Source organism: Camelina sativa, chromosome 13 (assembly GCF_000633955.1).
Source record: "Camelina sativa cultivar DH55 chromosome 13, Cs, whole genome shotgun sequence".
Classification (NCBI taxonomy): Eukaryota; Viridiplantae; Streptophyta; class Magnoliopsida; order Brassicales; family Brassicaceae; genus Camelina; species Camelina sativa.
The window spans coordinates 11195336-11211031 of NC_025697.1; the positions used below are offsets into that span (position 1 = coordinate 11195336).

Consider the following 15696-nt stretch of genomic DNA (forward strand, 5'->3'; position numbering starts at 1 on the left):
TCTCTCTAGAATACCCTAAGGCGCACACCTCTTCGTGAAACGCTCTTTGGTTTTTTTAACAATTGCTCAACCCTAGAGTTGACAACTTTCCTATTCTAAACCGGTAAACTAACATATTTAGATAACTCCTAAATATAATTAATCCTAATTCCATAACTCGATAGGATTAGTTTAGCTTGCTCTCATGTTATCTTCAAGCTTATGCCAATATTCTCCCTCTTAAGCTTGAAATCATTTTTTTCCAAATCTCTCATGTCAATGAGATCTCCCATTTCTTTAAACTCATTTCTTAGCGCTTTAGTCAAGATATCTACCTTACCCTTACTTTGGGGAACATGCTCCACTTGCCCTTACACATTCTCCACACATTCTCTTATATCTCTGCAAAAATATTCATCGCTTTCATTCTCCCATGCTTATATCAAACAAGGTTAACCTTCTGAACCATCTTTAATAACCACAAACATCAGGTTCATTCCACATAGACATAATCAAGAGAGACTTTACCTTAGTCTTTCTAGTCTTTGTGACTGTAGTGAACACATCTTAGATTGATCTCAATCAGCTTCTCATAGAGTAATTTTTCATAGGGTTTTCTTCTCAAATAAGCTTGATATCTCCTTGCAAATTTCCTTTGAAAACTTTATGATAATCACTGAGAAGAACCTCTTCTCCTTTTCATCCAAAAGAAACATCAAATACTCCAACCTTAATGATGCAGATCATGTTGTGAGGTTTTTTTTCAACATCTCTACTTTTCCTCTGTAATCTCTTATAATCTCTTCAACCGCACAATCCTCTTGATGAACTTTGTAAATCACACATACCTGTTTACAAGACAAACAAGATTATCTTCTCTTCTGAAATTATGCTCTCCAATCTAGCCAATATATTTCTCCACAACTTCTTGTCTTGAGACAACTAAAATTCTGCCATAGTCATCACGTTTGATGCAGAGCATAATGGAGTAGTAATCCAACCCAGAAAATTATGAATTTTTGTGGGTATATCAACAACAGTCATATGAAGACACAAGAAAAAACAGATCACGATTTGCATTCACGGTTTGAAAGTTACGGCCACTTTCCCAGAATTGATCCGGAATGAAGCAACCTGCAAGCAGTCCAACTTTGAGACCAATTTCCCACTAAACCACAAGGAATCAGATAACGATCTTTATATCATTTGAACGATCTTGCTCTCAAGTTTTCAGAACACCTTTCAGACTTAAAAGCCGACATCTGTAACCAAAGGAAACAAGTACAAAGTATCAACCCGTTTCTCTCAGCATCGTTTCAATCCAGCACGAAGTATTTATTTGAGTTAACACTCTTCTTCATGAGGTGACATGAACATCAATAAACCAGATATTCCAATTAAGACAAGTTGCTCCACTTCAATCAACCTTGATGATTGTCGATACAATATTCAAGGCATATATCCCATGGTGAAATCAAACCTTCCTTTCTCAAATCTAATGCCTATTTCTTTCCTTTGTTAACTCGACCAGCCTCCAACTCTCTCATGTCTCGTCATTAATTCCTTTCCATCATATTTGACAATTTCAACGAAACTTGTAATAACTTGACCAACGTCTCCACGAATTTTTATCGATCACAAAACGCTTAAACAAATGGAATCTCAACAACATGGCCCACAAAATCAGTTGTTTGCTTCATCCTTTTTTTTAATATCGATAACATGATCAAACAGAAGATAAAGACTTTTGAATTCTCCAAGACTTTAGACTTTAGGCTATGTGTTTTGATCTACAGCTTAGTCGAACCAAAAAACCCAGCTTCTCTTCTTTGCAGCCACATCACACACTGATTTCGTTTAAGCTTACAATACTCACAACTTTTTTAAATCAGAAAAGTAATATCACATCACTTTCTTGCCTCTAATTCCAAGACCAACTGAAAGTGCCCATTGAGATCATCTCCACAAAATTTCAAGTTCACGTTATAGCGCCAAGCTCTATTTTTGATTGAAATTTCACGCTATAGCAACAAACTCCAGCCAAGAAAACAGTCCCTAGCAACCTGAAATTAAATTCACGATAACCGCAGGAGTTCTCTCAACTCTCCTGGCCATTCCTCTCTGAAAACACACTTTAGAGGTAACCAATGAAGCTCACAGTAATCTCTATAACTGTAACACCCATCCCGCCTTATTGGCCAAGACAAGGTGTTATTCAAATGGTCCAGCCAAAATGCTTCTTTCTCAAAGATAAAACTCTTCAATCATAAAACTTGTTCCATGTCTCATAAAGCTTTTAACCTTTGCCACTTAAATGTTGAAATTCATTTCTCCTTTCCCATGTCAGACCCAATATTAAAGAATTCTCATACACGCTGTATTTCCATTCAACCTCCGTTTGCCAACAAAACATTACAATGTCACCATTTATTTCATACAAATATGTCTCGGAAACACACCTATAAAACCACAACTAACCGTTAAAATCACGATCCCACCGTTGAATCTATAGCCAGTAGTACCGTGAAGATCCCCACGAAATATCAGCTCGATCGGGCAAGTTTTGGACTACCAATCGCTGTTCCAAGGAGACAACCTCGAATCCGATTTCTAGGGTTGCAGGTTCGGACTGTTTCAGATATTTCTTACGCAGGAAGCAACCCGCATAACTTCTTGAATATAACTCCGATCGAACTTCCGTCAGTTTGTACGAGCTCATGGCTTGGTATTGAACGCTATGGTAGTTTTAAATTGATAAACCGATGTCAAATCCGGCATCCGACGAGCCTCCAAAGTCGCCTCTTCAAACTGCTCTTATTTTCTTCTTAACTCTTTCTTGTTCTTCTTTTCTCCACCTTTCAGTTACTCCGGCGTTGCTCTTCCACCACCACCGAGGCTTTCCACAGCCATGACATGAATAAACAGACCCCACCAGTGTTCCCACAACCTCCATGGCGTCTACTTCTCTCCCCTCTCTACACATCCCATTCTCTCTCTCTCTCTCTCTTATTTTCTCCTCACGACTCTCTTTTCTCCTCCTCTCTCTTTCCAATAACAACATAACAAGAGCTTGTCCACTTCTGCTCAAGACACAAAGATCAAGTTGCTATGTTCTTCGGGTTTGGATTTGCGTTTCCCTTTTGACGGCTGCCACGTAGATAAAAACGCTTTTCACCGGCGTAGGAAAAATCCAGTGAGTATTCATCACCACAACATCTTTGTCATCATCCCTCTCTTGTAACTGAAAGCTCATCTTTGTAATTCGGTTTTTGTCTCCTCTTAATATAATCTGATTTCTGAACTCTAAATCACCTTTCTCTATTTTCTTCAATTCCACAAACACTCAACACACGCCTCATCATCTTTCGCTTTTTTTTGTTCACACATCCAGGATTTAACCTATTAGAAATTATATACCCAAGAGTTGGTTTCCTGCTCTGATACCAAATAAAGAACGCATAAAGTAAACAACACAGAGAGTTTGTTAACGGGGTTCGGATTTTCTACATCCCCGAGACCAAGTCCAGAACAAATCCACTAAAATAAGATATGATATGGAACACTAGTGGGGCGACGCCACACACCTTGTGTGCATCTCTCTAGAATACCCTAAGGCGTACACCTCTTCATGAAACGCTCTCTTGGTATTTATAACAATTGCTCAACCATAGAGTTGACAACTTTCCTATTTTAAACCGGTAAACTAACATATTTAGATAACTCCTAAATATAATTAATCCTAATTCTATAACTCGGTAGGATTAGTTTAGCTTGCTCCTCATGTTATCTTCAAACTTATGCCAACAACTCCAATATTTTTGAATAACACTATTCTTCTAAGTATAAATGTTATAAAATTGGAATCTAAATTTGAAGACCATTTTGTGAGTGCCTACGAAAGGCCATCAAGTTTTGGTAAATGGAGTGTACACACTAGAAAGGGACATGCTTGAGAAAGGGGTTGGTTCCGAGTCACTAGCCAAGCTTTGGTGGGATTTTTTTATTAGGAGATCTCGGAGATTATTAGGAGATCTCGGAGATTACGAAATGGAGTTAAATGAAAAGTTAATATTTGTGTAATATTCTCCTATTGCTAAATAAGTATATTTACCATTATTGAATATGTAAAAGAACTTGTTAGACAAGTTATATCTCTTGTTTAAATATAAGCCTAGATGCTAATGAATAAAATGAGAGAAACTATTTCACTACTAAGGTTTCCTCCAAATCTATCATGATATTAGAGCCTTGGTCCTAATTCATATGGGTTATGGTTTTGTTATTTTTCTTTTTTTTTAGAAAAAAAGGTTTTTTTTCTCTTCTTTAATCTGGTTCTTTCGTTCTTTTGCTCTTTTTTTTTTCAAAAACTTAAAAAAAAAAAAAGTGTTCGTCTCTTTCATAAGAGCTATGCGCACAATAGCACATGATTGTGTTTTTCGTATGAGTCTTCATTTGGTATCATCTTTCACTACTAACAAGATGGGCCACGAAGATAACTCGCAAGTGACGAATCCAACGGATACGATGCTGATCTGAGGATGACAAACTTTAATCTGACCATGACCACTACACAAGGTTCTTCATGAACAAGAAGTTCGAAGTTCGAAGAACGATATAAACTTGTGACTTTGTAATCAATGGAGATACACATTCTCCACCAAATCGATGACCTTATGGCGAGGTATAACGCCATTGATGACTCTATAGTGAGACTGAAGACCGTGAAGATGATGTGATGATGATCGTCCAATCTCATACATGTTACCACGTATGAGCTTTCGGGAGGGTATGACCTTATTGTGAATAGAGAGAATATGATTGATTATTATTGTTGTTGTATTATCAAATGGAATGATACAACTTTTATATAAGCACAAACCATAATCAAAGAACATAATTAAAGGGATTACATAGAATAATATAATTAATGTATATTAGAGTAATATATGGGATTTGAGTAATCATAGGTGATATGACGATACACTTTCCTTAATACTTATTCTCATCCATGAGTTGTACAATGGAGATGAAATCAGACTGAAATTCTTCAACATAAAAAACAGATTTCAAAAGCATATTTGATCCCAAAACAACTTTTCCTTATGTGCAAGATATTCGCTCCCTCCCATCAGCCAAAATGACAAGTACAGGCTCCATGGGTCGCACATTTGTAAGAACATCATAGTTACCCGTCAAATGATGAGACGTCCTTGTGTCTAATACCCAAGAGGGAGTAGAATACTTACCCCAAACCTTTTCGTGACTAGAGCTTGCTCCACCAGTTCCTCCAGCATTGAGAAGCTTCATTAGATGCTCCCATTGTTTGTCGTCAAGACCACTGACGCCATCACGGTCTTTGTCGGTGATTACGTAACGTGCACATACTGGAGGTGGCATTTGAGGGGCGTGAACCACATTGGCATAAGTCATGTTACGACCACAGCCACCCGATGAACCACCAGAATAATTTCCATGACCTCGTCCTTGTACCATACGACTCTTTGGGCGATCACCCCACCACTCCGGATAACCTACAACAGCAAAACAGCTATCCGATGAATGACCACTACGGTGACAATGTTTGCACACACGGCTGTTCCATCGTCAACACAAACAGACGAAAAACACGACCTCGTTGATGAACCGCATAGGCGGTGATGTCAGCCACATTATCCTCCTTTTTAACATTGTTCCTCAAATAGTCAAATCTTCCTCTTGACGAACAACATTTACACTTCCTCTAAAGGTTGAATCGACATACGTGAAACCACAGTCGACCTCACCGTGTTAAAGACTTCATCAATAATGGTAAATATACTTATTTAGCAATAAGAGAATATTACACAAATATTAACTATCCATTTAACTCAATCTCGTAATCTCCCAGATCTCTTAATATTTTTCAAATTCACTTTACTCGAAACCTTGCTGGATGACGATGCCTCCATATATGAAACCATTTTCGAATACAAACTTTATCAAAACACCCCAAATGTGAATGTTCCACATCATGTGATTTCCTTTCGCGGCACGATGCTAAAGGGAAAAACTTAGAAGTCTGATATGAAACTTAACCTCAAAATAAGCTTCAGCAACCTCCATCAAGGCGGCAGGCCTCTATGCATGCTGTAAAAGCAATATGCAATATGGTGGAAAAATATAGCGAGTCAACTATATGGCTTGCTGGACATTCGTTGGGAGCCGCACTAGTTTTGCTGGCTGGAAAGACAATGACAAGTGTTGTATTCCTCCTTGAAAGTTACATAAAAATGTGTTTCAAATTGCTAAAAGTGTTGTCAAAGCCATTGTAGCAATGGCCATAACCGATCAAAAGGTAACTAGTTTAGTTAATTATGGTGGTTTAGGCGTCATTAAGAAGTAAGAGCTCATCTTGTTTGTCAGAGTTTTCGAAGTTGATTTTCTTACTGTTTGTCTTATATAATTATAGGATCAAGACGATCCAAAAACAGCGTCATGGATACCTTACTTATATGTCAACCCAGCAGATCCAATATGAGCAGGATATATTGATTACTTAAGACACAAAAACTACATGTCTGAAATAGGTGCAGGCGGAATCCAAAGAACCGGTGCAAGAAAATCAGTTAGGAGTCAATTGGTCGGAAGAATTAGAGGAAAATCATCAATGTCGGATTTGTCAACGAAACCTCTTCACCTTCTTCCATTAGCAGATATGACTGTAAACAATAACAAACCAACTAAGTCTACGACAGCTCATGGGCTTCACCAATGGTGGGAGAGAGATTCGACCTTGCTCGCAAATTGGGAAACCTGCTGGATTAGGCCTTACCCTGAAAGCAAGTTGGAGCAATTAACCCTGCAATAAATTAACATTAACAGTGAGGGTCACTGGTCACATAATGGCTTTACGCCTTTTATATCTTGTTCAGGTGATCTGTTGGATATGACTTGAATTGGATTGGGCCCATGAATTTAGGCCCAATCAGTTTAGGGTTAACTAGGGTTATATCTTCCTATATATACTCTTGTTAACCTAGCCTCCATGTATTCTGAAATCTCTGTACTTTCTCCAGTAATAAAATTTGTCTCTTGGTCCGTGGATGTAGCCACCAGAAAGTGTTGGTGAACTACGTTAAATCTGTGTCTTGATCTTTACTTTTCTTTTTATCTCGCTCACATCCGTTATAACAAACTGGTATCACAGCACAAGGTTATTTGTTCTGTGTTTTAGTGCGAATTTCGGGCAGTTTCAGATCCGTGCATATTTGGTGCAGTTTCAGTTTCGTGCAAAATTCGTGTTAGGGCACAAAGGTTATTTTTCTGCGATCGTACGTTTTTCGGGCTGAATCAGTATTGTCTGATTTTACGGCTGAAACCGATCCGTACAGTTTTCGGGCAGAATTAACTTTGTGCAGATAGGTGCAGAAGTAGGTTTGTGCAAGTCCGTGCAAAACAAGGTTCGTGCAAGATCCGTACAGAAGAAGATTTGTGCAGAAGTAGGTTCTGTAAATTTCCGCAATTATAATCTGGTGAGGAGATGTGTGTGAAGAACATGAAGATCGACAAGAATTCTGGGAGAAATGATTTCAGTTTCAGGTCCAAGGTAGGGTATCTGTTTCAATGGATGTTTTGCTCTATGGGTGATTTAGTCTGGTGGGTCATCAAGGCGTTGATAGACATATCCATATTGAGCATATGGTCTGTGTTGAACAGTTGGTTCTTGTTGGACATCTGGTCCGTGGTAGCCATCTGGTTAAGTAAGTATCAGGCGGTTGATACAGTTACAAAGAATCAAGCCTCTGAATTTTTACCTAGAGGCAGTAAAGAACTGGGGAATGGAAAGAATAACAGAAGGTGTAATCTGTTTTCTAAGGGTCCTAAGTTAGATGAATTCTGTAAGTACTACACGGAGAAAGAACACAGGAAGTCAAATAGTCATAGGAGAAAACAATCTGAGTTTGTAGCTGTAACAGAAGATGACACCATGTCTGAACAGAATTTTGCTCTGGCTGTTGATGGAAACACACATCTATCATATGTGTTCAAGGAGAAAATGGTTCTCAGCAGGATACATGATGATAGATTCAGCATACTGAACGACGTGAGATATGTTCCGTCGGTGGAGAACAATTTGATGTTTTTGAGATTGCTTTACAGTAGAGATCTCAAACTTTCTGGTGCAAACAGAAGTCTGAAAGTCGTTCAAGGTTCTGATGTGGTTCTGAAGGGTGTTATATGTGGTACCTTGTATATCCTACAAGGATTCACAGTTACAGGTTATGCGAATGTTGCATCTGTAGAGGTTCATAGGGAGGATATAACTAAGTTGTGGCATATGAAGCTTGGTTATATGAGTGAAAGAGGGATGCAAATTTTGCTGGTGGAAGACTTTCTGTGTTGTCAGAAGATCAAGAGGATGCAGACAGACAATGGTCTGAAATTGTGTTCATCGAAGTTCAATCAGGTGTGTGAGGATGAAGAGGCTGCTCGACATCACACAGTCAGGAGTGCACTACTGCAGAAGGGTGTAGCTGAGCAGATGAATCAGACATTGTTAGAGAGAGCGAGGTGTATGCTCTCGAATGGTAGCTTTGGTAAAAAGGTGGAGTTGAAAGGAGATTTACAGCAACACGAACAGAGCAAAGAGCTACATACAGACTTTGGTGCAGCAGAACCTATCCAAACAGGACATACACCATATGAGAGTAAACGTTACAATATTGCTTTACACCAAGTAAGAAGAACTGGAGTTGAACCAACTCAGATTTTTGGTTTTAAGGATATTGTAAGCGTCAAGCTTCTGGAGGGGTATCAGGCTCTTAATGAAGTATAAGCCTATGAAGGGATAACAAGCCCCTGGTGGGCATACGGTCCCTTTAAGGGACAAAGGCCTCTGAAGAGGCAACATGCCCTTTATAGGGAAGACAGTCCATGAAGGGACGTACGGCCTTGTTCTTTGAAAAGGCATCAGACACGCCCCTGGTGGGGCAGACGGTCTCGGATGAGACGACATCGGAAGCTAAAGAGCAGTCTCCTAGGGTGTTGAGCAAGGTGGAGCTCAACTACACTGTAATAGTTAGAATGCTTTATGTTTGGCTAAGAATCAAGTGTATCATGGTAGGAAGAAGCACAGGTAAGTAAGATATCACAAGATCGTTATCAGTTTCTGGTGTAATTTTACTACAGAAGGTGCACGTGTCTGAGAATGCAGCTGATATGGTGACCAAGCCAGTCACTTGGATCTGCTCGAGGTCTTTCATTTCTAGATGAAGACAAAAGGTTCCCCCCAAAATCCAACAAGGAGTTGAAGTTGAAGTCAATGAGATTTCGTCGTCAAGGTGGAGTATGTTCGTCTTGTGTGACTTGAAATCTCTGAAGACCTCTACAAAGGTGTAAAAGAATGTATAAGGTGTACAAGGCTTTTACTAGGCTTTTGTAGAGACTAAAGGCATCTGGCTCATGGTGGATTAGTTGGCCTATGTAAGGCATTCTGTTTTCTGAAGAAGAATTTAGCCTAAGTGAGGTATTCTGGATTCTGAAGAAGTATTTGACTTCAACGAGGAATTCTAGCTTTTCGTTGGATCTTCTGGCTTTTTTGAGCATCTGAATTGTTTGAGCATCTAGCTCGCTGGAACTTCTGGCCCGTTTAAGCTTTTGACTCGTTTGAGTGTTTTGCTCGTTTGAGCATTTGGCTTCCGAAACAGCAGTATGTTTTTTGTTGAAGGAACATCTGGCCCTAGTAGGAGCATCTAGATTCTGAAACAGCAGCATGTTCTTTGTTGAAGGAACATCTGACTCTAGTAGGAGCATCTGGTTTTTTGAAACAACAGCCATTTCTCTGTTGAAGGTATATGACTGTTGTGTCTACATCAACAAGGTGGGAGAAGAATCTTATATTTATCTGGTATTTTATGTAGACGACATGCTGATAGCTTCCAAACAGATGAGTGATATACAGAAATTGAAACATCCTAAGTGCTGAGTTTGAGATGAAGGATCTAGGCGTATCAAAGAAGATTCTAGGAATGGAAATCCTTAGAGACAAAAATCAGAAGAAGTTATTTCTTGTCACAGAAAAGCTATATTCAGAAAATGTTGAACTAGTTTGGTATGTCATCATCAAAGCCTGTTGACACTCTGAGTGTTGTTAATCTTCACTTTACCATGTTTGCTCATCAGTCTGAAGAGGAAAAGGAGTATATGTCTCGGTTCCTTATGCTAGTGATGTGGGAAGTTTGATTTATGCAATGGTCTGTACAAGGTCAGATCTGGGACATGCAGTCAGTGTTGTAAACAGGTTCATGGGACAACCAGGAAAAGAGCATTGGCTAGCTGTGAAGAGGATTTTCACGTATTTGAAGGGTACATCTGATGTTGGCCTCATATATGGAGGTGAGGCTCCGAGCCTGGTTGCAGGCTATTCTGATTCTGATTATGCAGGAGATGTAGATAGCAGAAGATCGATGACTGGTTATGTGTTTACCTTGGGTAATTCTGTGATCAGTTGGAAAGCAACTCTGCAGCCAACTGTGACGTTATCAACTACTGAGGCAGAGTACATGGCTTTGACAGAAGCTGCGAAGGAAGGTATATTGCTAAAAGGATTGATCAGTGATCTGGGTTTGCATCATGATCAGGCTACAGTGTATTGTGACAGTTTGAGTGCGATCTATTTACCCAAGGATCAGGTCCATCATGAAAGGACCAAGCATATTGATGTGAGATATCATTTCCTGAGAAATGAAAAGCGGATTCAAGTGAAGAAAATAGGGACATCTGACAATCTTGCTGATATGTTCACTAAACCGGTTCCTCAGAGCAAGTTTAAACATTCTTTAGACTTGTTGAATATCTCAAGCTGTTAATCGCCTAGGTGGGCGATCAGGCCTCTGATGAGACATCAGACCCGTGATGGGGCATCATGTCCCTGGAGGGACGTCAACGCTCTGATAAGGCATCAGGTCCCTGGAGGGACATCAGGCCTCTGAACATGCATCAGGCTCCTGATGGAGCATCTGGTCCCAGTGGGACAAACTGGCTTGACGAAGCATCTGGCATCTGATATAGTATTCTGGCTCGGTGAAGCATCTGGCATCTGATATAGCATTCTGGCTTGACGAAGCATCGAACATCTGATGAAGCAAAGGAGAACTCTGGTATGTTTGTCTGTTACATCTGTCGGGTGGAGAAGTCTGGTACATTTGGCACTGTGATCAGTGCATCTGGTACATCTGTCTGTATTTGAGGATTCAAGTCAAGGTGAAGATTTGTTGGATATGACTTGAATTGGATTAGGCCCATGAATTTAGGTCCAATCAGTTTAGGGTTAACTAGGGTTTTATCTTCCTATATATACTCTTGTTAACCTAGCCTCCATGTATTCTGAAATATCTGTACTTTCTCCAGTAATAAAATTTGTCTTTTTGTCCGTAGATGTAGCCAACAGAAAGCGTTGGTGAACTACATTAAATCTGTGTCTTGATCTTTACTTTTCTTTTATCTCGCTCACATCCGTTATAACATGATCTTTTAGTTCCTAACCCTTGATTTGTCTACCTCTTTTCCATTTCTCTACTTTTTTGTTTTCTTGTATTTCACGTATGTCTCTCTTTCCCATGTTTTAGATTCTTTTAATGTAATTGTTTATAATTATTTTCTTAAAAGTACTTTTTATTTTGTAACTTAAATATTATATTAAGTGTTGTCTGGTTAAAGTAATAAGTAATCGATGAAAGGGTTAATTAGCTAAATAACTAATTCTAGAACCAACTTAATAAACTTCTATGTGATTCTAAGAGGATCTGAACTTTATTGGATTTCTTAAATATATTTTTCTGTTAATTTGGATTATTTTTTAATTTTAAATTATAAAATATCTTAAACCAATCAAATAGAGACACATGGTAAAAGGTATCCTAAAGTCTCTAAATCTCTTTCCTATTTTCATTATATTTAATATTTTAAATCATGAGAATTCTATCAACGGTAACATATGATCTAAAAAATAGGCTCTAATATATAAAAGTATTATGTTTAAAAAGATATATATTCTCTCCATTTTATAATATACAATGTTTTAGATATTTTTGTTTTGTTTTAACTTTCAGACAACTTTTTAGATTAATTTCAGATTTTCTTATTATTTATTTTGTAGATTCTTGTTTATAATTGCTTAAACTTTTCAAAAATAGATATTTTTTTAGTATGCCTGTTTTTAGCTAAAACATATTATATTTTGAAACTGAAGAAAGAAATATCTTGATATAACTGTTCCTTTTAATATTTTCTTTCTTTAAGAATTTGGTGAACAAACAAAATTGGTAAAGCAATTAGGAATATAGTCTTCGGACTAGTCTGTAAATGATGAATGTTCTTTGAGAATGTTGAAAACAAAAGCAAATGATGATTTGGACTAGTCTTCGGACTAACTATAAATCCTCGTCACGTCGGTGGCATCTTACAAGTGTGTTAGCAACTAGCAAGAGTCATGACCATAGGAAAGAGAGAACTCCATAGAAGGAAGAAATGTCTATCTTCACTTGTGGATATTAATTACTACGTACTTCCCAAAAATGTGTCTCTATTATTCGACATACGGACCCTCCTAGTAAATGTGCATGCACTGCCAAACCGCACCTTTTGTTGCAACTTGTAATGATAATACTTTTATTTCTAACAATAATCTACCTCTCCTTTTAAATGCATTTGTTAGTTTTGGCACTTTTTTACTTCACACCTCTTTGATTATATACGTAGATTTTTATGGATCTTGAAAAGATTTTTTTATTTCTCTGAGTATTGTTTCACACCTCTATGTTAAAAATATTGTTTTTTTCAATTTATTAATCGATGTTGATTCACTCATTTTCGTTAAAATCTGGACTGTTTTATTTATTGAATCATTTATCCAATTTTTTTTATATCATTTTCCATCTTATACCCGCATCGATCTTCTTTTCGAGATATTAAAATCTAGGTAATTGATTGGGTTTACATTTGTTACTGATCGCAAAAGTTGTAAGGTTTTCTTCCAAACAGTTGTGTTTCTTTGTCGTACCCCTAGCTTTCATTGTTCGCACCTATTAGTTTTTCGCACCTCGTTGTTTTCACATTACTTTGTTTATAGATATATTTTTATAGACTTTGAAAAGAGTTTTTGTTTCTATGAGTATTGATTCACACCTTTTAATTTTTTTAAACAATCGAAGTATTGTTTTCTTTCAATTTATCAATCGATATTGATTCACTCATCTTTGTTAAAAAAAATGGATTGTTTAATTTATTGATTCATTCATCCAAACTTTTTTTGGTGTTGTTTTCCATCTTATACCCGATCATTTCTTCCATGTATCAATCTAGGTAATTGTTGGTAATTTCTAATTTTCCATAAAATCTATCTTTTCAGTCAATTTGGTTGGTTGTAGCCATGTGCTCTCTCACTCTGTTTCTTTTATTATTTTTTGTAAATTTCGATTAAATAATAATTTAAAATTTGATTTGCGTGAATATCTTTCAGAATTGATTATCTGACTAAGATTAGGCAAAGCTAGATTCATATATGTTGTTAACTCTACACTTAAAATTTATTTGTCAATATGTTTTAAGGTAATATATACATACATATATATATATATATATATCAGCTGGTAGTTACAACCTATTTTTCTCGTATGCAGTACGCGGGGTGATTACAATTCTTACATATAAGCGATAAGAAGAATTTGAAGACGACGAAAGTGTGGAGGAGCTGATGGGAATCTTCTTTGACTCATCGCGCAGTGACAAATTAAGCCGTGATGGCCCCCCTAAAATTCCATCTTTTGAGTGGTAAATTTCGTTTCATCTAATACCTTCCCCTTTAAAATTAGTACTATGATTATGAAATATCAATAACTATAACTAATGTAAATAAAAAATGAAACTCTAATACGTATTGTTTTTGGAAACAAAGAAAAAGTTTACGTCATTGATCAAACAAAAAATCTTTACTCTAATACGTATTGTTTTTCGATACCAGCCATTTCCTAGGGACGACATTTCCACTAGGTAGAACTGTTTTGTTTTTTCTTTTGATTTCAACGTATATTTGCATGTGCGTTTCGAATTTATACATAGATAACATTTCATAATGATACCAAAAACAATAAAGAGATAATATCAATATATATCTACTCGGGTCGTTTCTATGGTCTAAATTGGTTTTGTTTCTAATAGGGACTGTTTGTACCACCGAACCTCATTGATGTCGAGTTTGGTGCAAGGAGTTTACGCAATGGAACGAGACAGGCAAAACAACCGGAGTGGTTCCGAGTCATTAGCCACACCTTGGTGGGAGAGTTTCAACTTCACTTTAATCAAAGAATTTAGGGACGCAGTTGACGGCTCCATATACGGTGCTGTCTTCCAAAACGTGATCAATTATGAGATTACCCCCATCTCGATAGTACCTCCGCGTTACGTGGTTGCGTTACGCGGAACTGTCATAAGTACATCTACTTTAAACGATTTGACGTATATCATCAATTTACCATTCGAGACCCTTTATGACGGGGAGAAGACTAAGCATGTCACTGGAGAAATCCGCTCTTTGGTGTCCAAACACGGAAACACAACTGTTTGGATCACTGGACACTCTCTAGGAGCTGGCCTGGCACTACTCGCGGGAAAGACCATGACCATGTCTGGACTCCCCGTTGAGGCTTACATCTTCAACCCACCTATCTCCTTGATTCCTCTAAAACAGTTCGGTTACAATGACACACTTAATGATGCGTACCGACTCACCAGAGATATCTTCAAAGCTGGCATAGCGAAAGTCCTATCCCTTGATGAGGTATGATCTATAAAGTTTTATTTTTGGTTAACAGGGAAATTTCAGAAATTTGACAATATTATTTATAGTCTATAACAAACTTTTCATTATACTTGTGGATTGTGGTACTACACATATAATCTTTCCCATATCATGAAAAGCTTTATATAAATAATCCTTTAACGATATTTAAAATGTTATTCTCAATTCTTACCGCCAATTGTTACAGGATCAAGAAGGTCAACAATATAAGAATTTAGCTTCGTGGAGACCTCATTTGTTTGTGAACGAATCAGATCCAATATGCTCGGAATATATTGGCAATTTCGATCACATAGTCAATATGACTGAGGTGGGACTCGGAAAGATCGCGAGGTTGGCTGCTGGATACTCAGTTAGGCGTAAGTGTTTCGGAGGAGAAGAAACTTCACCAGATCATCTTCATTTTCTTCCATCGTACATTATGATTGAAAACAAGACTAAATTGTCGAACATTTATGATAGTCATGGGATTCAGCAATGGTGGAATCATCAAGTACAGTTTACAGTGAGTTATTATTCATACTGATAATTCATTCATGGCTTTCAAGGCTTCAGTCTTTTCTATTTCTTGTCAACTGAATAACTTGTTAAATTGTATATTTTCAAATGTTTCCTTTTCTTTGATAAAAATATGGTAAGGTACTGTTTGTACTTACAAAATAAAGCTTTTTTTTATGTACACACGTGAAAAATTATAAATATAACAAAAAAGAAAATTTGTTTCCAAATGTAGCACACTATCTTTAAAGTTCTAAAAATAGTATATTATTTTAAACTCTAAACACTGAATCTTATCCTCTAAAAACTTTACACAAATCTATACTAATAAAAAGTAGAAGCTATAAGCTCCTAAGACTGTCCACATAGGATTTTAAACATCA

The 15696-nt window shown here is 37.3% G+C and overlaps 1 protein-coding gene and 1 pseudogene across 1 annotated transcript; both read left to right on the forward strand.

Annotated features, from left to right (window-relative positions):
• Positions 6099–6826, forward strand: LOC104738139 (annotated as a pseudogene).
• Positions 10209–15482, forward strand: LOC104738140 (GDSL esterase/lipase At4g10955). The gene is made up of 3 exons (XM_019234546.1): positions 10209–10783; positions 14176–14794; positions 15003–15482. The coding sequence occupies exons 1-3, from the start codon at positions 10209–10211 to the stop codon at positions 15339–15341; spliced, it is 1533 nt and encodes a 510-aa protein (XP_019090091.1). The 3' UTR covers positions 15342–15482.